Source organism: Gossypium arboreum, chromosome 6 (assembly GCF_025698485.1).
Source record: "Gossypium arboreum isolate Shixiya-1 chromosome 6, ASM2569848v2, whole genome shotgun sequence".
Classification (NCBI taxonomy): domain Eukaryota; kingdom Viridiplantae; phylum Streptophyta; class Magnoliopsida; order Malvales; family Malvaceae; genus Gossypium; species Gossypium arboreum.
Genome location: NC_069075.1, coordinates 87,147,737 through 87,158,439, shown reverse-complemented (window position 1 = coordinate 87,158,439; position 10,703 = coordinate 87,147,737). Strand labels below are relative to the sequence as shown.

The window sequence follows — 10,703 nt, the reverse complement described above, 5'->3', positions numbered from 1 at the left end:
TTTTTAAAAAATATTGTGCTAATTTTTTTGATGTAAAATAAAGTAATTACTTAAATAGAATTCTAAACATTTTAATTATCGCTAGCATTATATTCCAAATAAATTTTAAGTTAGCTTCATAAATAACTTTCAATAGTTTGACATATTCAATCAAGTAATATCTACAAAAATTAATAGTAAAAAATGAATAGAACTCTAAGTATAAAACATAGAAAAAAATTCTAATAATTATAATTATAATTTAATTTATAGTTATTAGTTGAAAATTACTAAAATGTGATAGTTATAATTTAATTTACAATTATTAGTTAAAATTTATTGACCTAAAAAAGTTATGGTAATATTTTTAAAAGAATTGTGTTAATTTTATTGATGTAAAATAGAATAATTATTTGAATAGAATTCTAAGAATTTTAATTATCACTTAATTAATATTAGTATTATATACCAACTAAATGTTTAATTAGTCAATTGTTAGACATATTCAATTAAATAGCATCTAAAAGAATTATCGATAAAAAATAAATATTTTTAGTATTAATAAGTTATAATTATATAAAAAGGAATAAAAATTAAAAGAACGATTCTTTAAGAGACAATATTTAATTATGTTCAAATAATAATGAGATGAGAAAGTGATCAAAGATTATTTTAATTGATGGTAAGGTACTATAAATCATATTATTTTTAATTTTTTCTATAAAATTACGTCGTGTGAAACAAACACTCTTAACATCAATTTTCTAATTATTATTATTAAATATATTTATTAATTTAATTTATTTAATTTAAATATCATTCTTATTTATCTTGAATTGTTATTATAATTGATGCATGTTCTTTCGTATTTTTTTAAATATTTTTAAATTAATATTACCATTTACATTTTTTATATAAAAATTATTAATAATAAGTAACCATTATTTAACTAATTAAAATTAAATCCACCAAATTACGTGGAACACATTTTACATGGTAGTTTATTTGAAATTTTTTTTTCTACATCTTCTATTATCAACTTCCTCCTGCCATCGTCTCTCCTCTGTCTCGTCCCTGCAATAAGTGTTTTTTTTTTTCTTCTCTTTTCATCAGAGTTCTCAACCACTGCCTTGCCCGCTGTTTCTTTTCCGGATCTGACTCGTATTCCGTGTTGGATCGTGTTGACACGGGTACTGCACCCCAAATTGCCGAGTCCGGGTAACGAAGGCTGTGGTTGCCGATGTTTGGCGCTTTCGATGGTTACTTGTCGGCCCTTTCACTCTTGCAGGTCTGGAGTTTGACCAATTCGCTGTCTTTTTGTGGTGAAATTGGATTTGATATTTTTTAATTGTGTTTGTGGTGGTTGATATGATTTCACTATCATTTTATACAAACTATTGAGATTCTTGTTACTTTTATTGGAAAATGAGTGCTTCTGGTGCCAAAAGCTGATAGAACTCACAAAAAAGTCGAATCTTGATTGGCTTTTGGGAAAAAATGAGCTGTGGTTCCGTTTATGTTTTGGCAATTTAAAGTTGTTTTTAAGGACTATATTAGTCTTTATGGAAAATTGGAAGCATGAGTTCTGTTAAGATGCAAAAGCTAATAACATTTGTGAAGAATTAAGTCAATATCATAAATGCATGATTACGCTTTTTCATGGAACAAAATTTTCTGTATTGGCAAAATACCGTTTAGTGTTATTTTGGCTTCTTACATTTGCATCCTGAAACAAAAAATGCAAACTGAATGAGTTCATAAAACTATCCTTGTATACAAATGAAAAATCATAGGCATGCCAACTTGAATTCTAATATTTAACATATTTGGGTATTCGATGGATATTGTTATTTTATTTGGATGTGAAGTTGGATGATAATGTTTTGGAAATTATTAGATAATATACGAATTTAAATATCATATAAATTTCTCAAATTCGATTCAAATACCTTAAAAATACTAACTATCCGATGAGTTGTTGTCCATATTCCTCTAAGAAACTTCATTTCTTCTTTCATTGTTGGTCTCTTATTTTATCAAGAATAGATGGCCTAATTAGCCCTTTGGCGGCATCAACAATTAAGTACATGTGGGAAGAAGTAGCCACTCTTTGACCAATTTTTGTTTTCTCTCTCAGACTTGAGTTTAGGACCAAAATGGAAAGTCAGTCGCTGCTTATGAGAACACCTCGTGCCTTCTCTATTACCTCTCTCAAATCAAACCCTTCATCACCGAACTTCAACAATAACCAACCTTTATCCCGGGAGGTAATGCCGAGTTCTGCCCTCTTCATTCTCAAGAGTTACTGTTCTTTTAACTTCCATTCAATTGATTTTATCTCTTTGCTCGGTTTACTTGGTTGTGGGATTTATCTTGAAGATCATTTGGCGATGGAAGAGGGAAGGACGTATCCTTAGGAGGGACAACTTGGTAGATTGTGCTTCATTGGTTCAAACCTTAGCTAGAAAAAGGATGCCTCACATTGCTCATCAGCTTTTACTTGAGTTAAATTCTCAAGGTTTGATACCCAACACTGCTACCCTTTCTGCTCTCATGCTTTGTTATGCAGATAATGGACTTTTTACCCAGGCTGAGGCAATATGGGAGGAAATGCTAAATACATCATCTTTTATGCCTGCTATTCCTCTGGTTTCAAAATTTTTGAATGCTTACGGAAATATGGGGCAATTTCACCGAGTACAGAAAATTTTGGATCACGTAATTCTGCACAGGTTTAACTTGTTACCCCAAGTGTACCCAGTGGCTATCTCTTGCTTTGGAAAGCATGGACAGCTTGATTTAATGGAGAATACATTGAAGGAGATGGTTTCAAAGGGTTTGTCCATAGATTCTGCCACTGGAAATGCTTTTGTTAGATATTATAGCATTTTTGGTTCCTTAACTGAGATGGAGTCTGCTTATGCTCGCTTTAAAAGGTCCAGACATCTGATAGATGAAGAAGGAATCAGAGCAATGTCATTTGCCTACATCAAGGAGGGTAAGTTCTACAAGTTGGGTGAATTTTTAACTGACGTGGGTCTTGGGAGGACAGATTTAGGCAATCTCTTATGGAATCTCTTGCTATTATCTTATGCTGCCAATTTCAAGATGAAAACCATGCAGAGACAATTTCTGAAAATGCTGAATTCTGGTTTCCTTCCTGATTTGACTACTTTCAATATAAGAGCATTAGCCTTCTCAAGAATGTCTATGTTCTGGGATCTCCATCTCAGCCTTGAACACATGAAACACGAAAGCATTGTTCCCGATTTGGCAACTTATGGATGTGTAGTAGATGCATACTTGGACAGAAGGCTTGGAAGAAATTTAGATTTCATTTTGAGCAATATGAATGCTGATGAATCTCCAATAATACTAACAGATCCACTTGTGTTTGAGGCTTTGGGTAAAGGGGATTTCCAGTCAAGTTCAGAAGCCTTTATGGAGTTAAAGAGTCAAAAGAAATGGACTTATAGGCAGCTAATTGCAGTTTATCTCAAAAAACAGTTCCGAAGGAATCAAATCTTTTGGAATTACTAAATAGTGGTATGCAATTTGTGTTCGGATATGATTCCTCTGGTGGTTGGATAACATTATGTTATTTTGATTCTTAAAGTTTCACTACCTTGGTATTCGAGGAAAATTGTATGGCTTGAACCTAAGGTGTCTCTCCTAGTCCTCAATCCCGCATAGCTGGTGAGCTTAGCTAAGTGGCATTGACTACATCTTGCTATGCTATTTGTTTCATGTCTGAATATGTTTTGGATTTAGATACAAACATGGATGCTTTAAGTAAAATGACAAGATAGAGCGTAATAGCCTTAGACCTGGTTGGCTTGATCAAGTTATAATCATTAATTAGTAACATATTTTTATTTAATTTTAATTGTAAAATATCATTTAGAAAATAATATGATGACTATGAGAGGAGGAAAACGCAGATGTTCAACTGGTGAAGTCCTCTTCTAGAGCCAACCTTGCTTAAATGGCCAAGAGGCAGTGAGTTTCCTTTTTTTTTCATGCCTGGTTATTTCTCTCCCAAGTTTCAAACATTTATGTATCAGAATGGCATGTTTTTAGTGTTTCACATTATCAAGTATAACTATTTCACAATTAAAACTCTTGTGCTCCATACTTCTGTTGCCTTTCTCTAATAATTAAGGGGACACCTGCTAGAACATGTTAAACTTATGCTTCTTTTCAGGAACATTTTTTCACTGTTCTCAGAGAGTCAGATGAGTTGATATGAATCCTCAAGGAGATCGTTACTTCACAAGTCTACATGAGAAGGGTAGGCATCTGAGCAGATTTTTTTGGTTATTTATTTACTTATTTTTACTTTTCTTTGTAGATGGTGGATTTATAATTATACATTTAATTTTTTACATGCTTCGCATTCTGAACTTATTTTATGTGTCTAGCAAAATATATAGGTTACGCATTAAACTCTGGAGTGAGCATTAGCTGAAAAGTTTGCCATTACCAATAAATGTTTATGAGATTCCTTGGGGTTCATGTACTAACTGCTATAGCTCAGTGGTTCATTTATGCATTTCAATATTGCAAAACATGATTTGATGGTATACTGGCTTCTAGTTGTACTAATGTAAATACAGTTGTTGGTAAGCTTCACTGAAAGCCAGAATATTTCCTTACCGACAACCTTTTTTTGTGTGGGGTGGCAAAAATGTTTGTTGGTGAACTTGTTGAGACAGGTATATGCACTTTTCTCCTATTATAGATGTGTTTAGATTTCGTTTCCAGACACACAAATCGCTTCAATTGAAACAGAAAAGAAGAAAGATATGAAAGATTGCAAATAGAAGAATACTTGTAGATGTAGCATTTTAAAGATTAATTGATCAATTACATTCTCCAGAACAAAGGAAACAAAAGCTATGAACCAGTCCGTGTCTTGGTGATAAAAAGATGATCAATCAGTTAAACGAGCACGTTATCTGTTGGTTATTTTGGCGGCTTGCAGCTAGGATAGTTATGAGAGAGAAAAGATTCTGGACCAGTCAGGCTTTGCAATATCAGAGAAGGTTATAGAATGACAAAGTTCCTAAGAGGCCTATCTGAAGGTTCCTTCACTAAGTGCACATATATATTTGGTGTTTTACTAATTACAAGGTTTGCATATCTGACGACACTCATTTCTTTTCAGCCTTGTGCTACCTTTCATCCCCATTTCTTTCCAGTGTAGAGGTAGTTAGATGCATGTAGGACATAAAACCAGTTGCAAGTGGATAGAATTGAAGTGTGAAAATATATTGTTCGTGTAATGACTAATGAGGATGTCGATTTCTGCTCATCTGCATAACCTTAATTAGAATAGACACTTGTGAAAAGTGCGAGTGGATTTTCGTAGAGATGAGGTATTAGTTAACTTGGGATGTTGGAAATTTGTCAGGCTAGCACTGGCCGTTGGAGCACTATTCTATATTATTCTAGAGATTATGGCCTATAATGTGTGGAAAGTTTGACAAGACTCAGAAAGGCATATTAGGTTGCTACATGATATGGATTGGGCCCATAGCCGCATCAAGATTAGATTGCTACAATAAGCATGAATTTTCATATCCCGGAACTTTCACTTTATCAACCCGAGACTGGGATAAGCATGGAATTCCGTAGCCTCATTTCTTTTTGCAGGTGTTTGTAGTCTGGTTTAAGTCCCTTTTAGCGCTCCTTAGTGAAAGCTAGTTATCTTCTGTACAGTATAATAATAAAATAGAATAAACCAATGCTTGTTAGATTAAGTGGGGGAAGACCCTTTTGTCCCGTAAGCAAGGTCTCTGGTCTGAGTTTTGTGGATGGATAAAATCGTGCTAGGATTGATTTTCCCATTAAGGGGTTGGACACAGCTCAACGTTGGGTATAGTCCAGGTCCAATGTGGTTACCTGATACAAGACCAAAAAATAATAAAATAGAATATGATCTGTTGCCTGATATAGTTTTTGTTGCATACTCGGTACACGTCACAGATTTTCATTGTGATGATGAGTTGATGTCGAAAATTTTTGCCCTAATGACTACCCCCTCCCCCCCTCCTTATATATGTAGTGCTGTAAATATTGGGGAGGATTGGTGGCTGAACTGAGAACTTGTGATCCATTTGGTTCAAAATGTACATTTGAATCGAGAATCCTTCCAACTGGTTAAGAAGGGGAAATTCGATTTTAAACTTATTTTTAATTTCTTTTTCTAAATGTTATTGTATGTGATGAGATTTAGAAATTTAAATCTTTGAATATATATTGAACTAATTTTTTACCCGTGAATGTCTTTTATATAAATGTAAATATTTAAGTATTAATTAGATTAACTAAAAAGTGATATAAATTTAAATACATTTGGGAATTCGAATAAAAACAACCATTTGGTTTCTATCAGAATTATTACAACTGTTAAGTATGAATTTGTGTGAATTTAATCATTCAATATCTAAAAATTAATTTAAAACAATTAGTGGTTTAAAAGGTGAAATGCTGAGAAATTTAAAGCAAAGGGACAAAGTAGAATTTATTGAATATATTAGTATAATTAAAATGGAGTGGCTGATAAATTGGTGAATTATAATGTATTAAAATTAGCGTATACATCAAAAAGAAAAGCTGTTGAGCAAAACAATAAGGAAAAAAAAAAGGGCATTACGCCAAAAATTAAAAATAATATATCTAAATTATTTAGGTAGTGTTTGGAAAGTTATCTAGTAATTAGATTTGGGTCTAATTGCTTGTAATTATACAAGATGACATGTTTGGGTAAGCATTGTAATTGGTAGGTCTAGTTGATTTTGGTGTAATTGAATCTAGTTATACTTGCCAATTTTTAGGAGGACGGTGAAAATTGGAGTAATTATACAGGTAATTACACTCAAGTTCAATTTTATATAATTATTTTTATAAAAGTTTGAGTTATAAATTTTTATATTATAAGCATGAACACGTATGGGTGTTAAAGATTGTAAAGACCAAAGATTTATTATATTATAAATCCTAAAACATTACATATCCCTTCACCCTTGAGACACGTGTCGGTAGACCAAGGAGGGTTGACCTCCCATTGGTCGTGCCTAAAAAAATGCTTATCTAAACTTCTCGCCTTGAAACGGAAGGCATTAACCTTTCATACTTTCAGCCATCCACTACAATAAGAAGGCTTCTTATGTAACACCCTAAACTCGGCCTAGATGTTATGGCCGAATCCGAAAGTGTCACATAAAATAGGTTGAAAAACCATTGTCGTTAAGTTAAAACCTTTCCAGTTCATTAGCCTTTATTGCTATTATTAATTTCAAAGCTTTCTTTCTTTTAATCATTTAGAGATAAAACATATTTGTAGTGGAAGTTTGCAAAATCGTTGTGTCCAGAAAATTCGTTCAATATTTTAGAAAACCATTACTTTTGTAAACCATCACAGTTATAAATAAGTAAAAACCAAAAACCCCAAACCAACGTCAAACAGTTTAAAAGAGTCCAGAGTCCCAGATATTACAAACTCAATGCCAAAACTTAAAATAGGTGGTCATCGTCGAGTCCTCCGCTGCACCGATCCGCCTAAGATTGTGGGTTACATGTATAGACAAACAGAAAAGGAGTGAGTTTACGTAACTCAGTGTGTAACCCATCAGAGTTAAGCATGTACACATACAAAATATCACAAATCAGACAGATTCATATTCGGGCTTGGGCCCATATCAGATATAGATACAGATTCGGGTCTGAGCCCATTTCAAATGCAGACACAGTTACAGATATGCAAATCAAATATCAGAATCCCACCCCCCATCCTTTACACACCATCTCTGACCATCCCTACACATTATGTGGTGTTTAAAACACCCACCCAGCCTTACACACCATGCTGTACCGATGCGGCACATATCAGATATGACGCAGCTGTGCTACTAGATATTAGGCATAATCTGCCTTTCAGAACACTTCCTCCAATATACATCATCCCACCCCAATCACAGTAATAGAACATGCATACAAAATTAATAGATAAATCATGCTTAACATGCTTTCATAAATAGATAACAGATAAACAAAAATAGGCATGCTCATAACCATATTTCAGTCTAACTGATCGTTTGGTTATAGGGTTAGACAGCATTTACCGACCCTACAGTAGGCCCACAGTCGATTAGGATGACCCGTGTGACCCTACAGAAAATTTCAGTACAATGGGCTCACACGCCTGTGTGGGTTACCCGTGTGGGCCCACACACATAGATTGGCCCTACCCGTGTGAATCACACGGCTTGGCCCATTTATCACACACCCGTATGGGCCCATACACCCAATCTGGCCTAGCCCGTGTGGCTCACACGGCCACACTCTGGCCATCATACGACTGTGTCTTACGCACGGCCTGGCCTTTATCGATCACACGGCCGTGTCATCGCACACGGCTTACAACACAGCTTACCACACGACCGTGTGGCGTCGACAGTGGGGTTTTTTTAGCTTTCACTGAACTTCATTTTTCTACATTTCGGGTACACACCTGATATCGTTTCGCTGCAAAACAATCCTGAGCCTTCCAAAAGCCTAAAAACAGAGTACCCATCAATGATTTAGCTGATTTACTAACAAATTTGATACAAAGGAAACGATACGAAACTCACCTACCACCAATGACTACAACTACTAACACATTCTAAACTGTCGGAGCTCTAACTGATTGTCCCCCGTCAATTCCTGCACATAACGATCTTATTGAATTATTATTCTTTCAAAAAAACCCTATTAAGATAAACTCCACTGTTCGAATACAATTCAACCAAACCGAAACCTCACTTACCAAGACGCATGACGACCACGGAACAAGGCACCACGAAATTACCATGGAAAAAAGAAAGAATTGAATGATGAAAGGGAAAGAGGAAATGAGGAGAAAAGAAACACAGAGAAAACAAATGTAACATCTCGAATTAAGGCCTAGCCGGAACAGTGGTTTCGAGACCACAAATCCAAATTAAAATAATTATTATACGGTCTATGATATGTTTATATGATTGTGTAAAATTTTCATGAAGAAATTATATGTGAGAAATGTTTAATTTGGCTTTAAGGACTAAATTGCGTAAAGTGGGAAAATTGCATTCTAATAGCTAAAAGTATTAAATAGCTATAGAATTTTTAGTGGAAGCCATTATGTAGAAATTAGCCCATTAATAAGTTAGTGGAAGATATTTGTTTGGTATTATTGAAATTAGTTAGAAATTAAAAGGGTAAATTGGTAATTGAGTTAAAAAGGTATAATAAGACAAAAATGCAAAAGTTATCATCTTTATGTTTCTTTCTTCCACCGAAATGAAGAAAAATGGGCAGCCATGGATGAGCATGATATTCGGCCAAGCTTCTATGGCTCATCTAGGTACGGTTTTTGTCCTGTTTTTAATTATTTTTATGTTTTCGGAGTCGTGGTAACTCGATTTAGCTATCTCGTATCTTCGTTTTCAAAACTGTTAAAGTTTGTGAATTTTGTCATTGTTGATAAAATGTGTATTTTGATAATTGATGATAGAAAATGCATCCTTATTGTTAGATAAACAACATTTGTAAAGTGATTTTTGATAAAAATGTCGATTAAGGACTAAGTTGAGAAATGTGTTAAATTGTGTGATAAAAGTGTGAATATGTGAAATATGTGGGCTGCTATAAGATAAATATTCGGCTAGGCTTGGGTTGGGATAAAATTGAATGAATTTTATTTTTCGAGCCTAGGGACTAATTTGAAAATAAGTAAAAGTTTAGGGGAAAATTATAAGTTTTCCAAAGTATGATTTTTGGGTCAATTTGAATATTTTGAGTAATAAATAAGCTATATTTGAAATGTTAGATCAAAAAAATCAAGATTCAGGCTTAAATCGAGAAAGTACGTGGTTAAGGACAAAAAGGGAATAATTAGTCGTTTTTGCATTCAAGGTAAGTTCGTGTGATAATAATAATACAATGTCTTATTTGAATTGAAATGCCTAATTATTATTATATAATTTGTATGATTTGTTACGAATATACTAGATGAAGAATCGACAAACGAGTCGTATGATAAAATTGGTAAGACAATAATGTTATTGTGATTTGTGATTGAAATCTGAACTGATATGATAATTCGGATGCGTTGAATTATATGTTTGTGGCACTATGTACGTGATTGTGTTATGCTTCACGAAATTATATTGTATGCTATGTATATGCAATGACCTAAAACATATGTTTATGATGTTTGATAACATTGTAATGAATGGTAACTTGGTGTTAAAGAGTGATATTACATGAAATATGCATGACGAGATTTGATGTGGTAAAACTCTCGGTTGAACCGTAGGAATAGATCGGATATCCATGCCATGATACTAGGGTTATGTATGAGCCAGTGTAAGACCATATTTGGAACATGGCATTGGCATTATTATGTGAGCCAGTGTAAGACCATGTCTGGGACATGGCATCGACCTCAATATGCGAGCTAGTGTAAGACCATGTTTGGAACATGGCATCGGCATTGTTATGTGAGCCAGTGTAAGACCATGTCTGGGACATGGCATCGGCACTGTTGTATGAGAGCCAGTGTAAGACAATGTCCGGGACATGGCATCGGTATTTTACCCTTTTGTATGAGGCTTATCGGGTATCCTTTAGTATTCCAACTGGTTCAACAAGTGATTTAAAGATTGTATCATGATTGAGAAAAGTTATGATTATGTTGC

General features: G+C 34.0%; 1 protein-coding gene across 2 annotated transcripts; it reads left to right on the top strand.

The window, feature by feature from the left end:
* The first annotated feature begins 956 nt into the window (after positions 1–956).
* Positions 957–4,547, top strand: LOC108457802 (pentatricopeptide repeat-containing protein At3g42630). 2 transcript variants are annotated; one of them, XM_053030246.1, is made up of 5 exons: positions 957–975; positions 1,093–1,267; positions 2,117–2,246; positions 2,359–3,675; positions 4,184–4,547. In XM_053030246.1, the coding sequence occupies exons 2-4, from the start codon at positions 1,236–1,238 to the stop codon at positions 3,517–3,519; spliced, it is 1,323 nt and encodes a 440-aa protein (XP_052886206.1). In that variant the 5' UTR covers positions 957–975; positions 1,093–1,235; the 3' UTR covers positions 3,520–3,675; positions 4,184–4,547. The 2 variants fall into 2 exon arrangements, with proteins under 2 accessions (XP_052886206.1, XP_052886207.1); XM_053030247.1 differs by lacking the exon at positions 957–975 and having other exon boundaries at positions 986–1,267; positions 4,184–4,270; positions 4,401–4,547.
* Positions 4,548–10,703: the final 6,156 nt, after the last annotated feature.

What these genes read in the sequence shown, in the direction of transcription:
- LOC108457802 (XM_053030246.1), top strand. Translation starts at nt 1,236, where the DNA reads ATGGTTACTTGTCGGCCCTTTCACTCTTGCAG. An exon ending in CGGCCCTTTCACTCTTGCAG is followed by an intron (nt 1,268 to 2,116) that starts GTCTGGAGTTTG and finishes TTTCTCTCTCAG; the next exon opens with ACTTGAGTTTAGGACCAAAA. An exon ending in ACCAACCTTTATCCCGGGAG is followed by an intron (nt 2,247 to 2,358) that starts GTAATGCCGAGT and finishes TTTATCTTGAAG; the next exon opens with ATCATTTGGCGATGGAAGAG.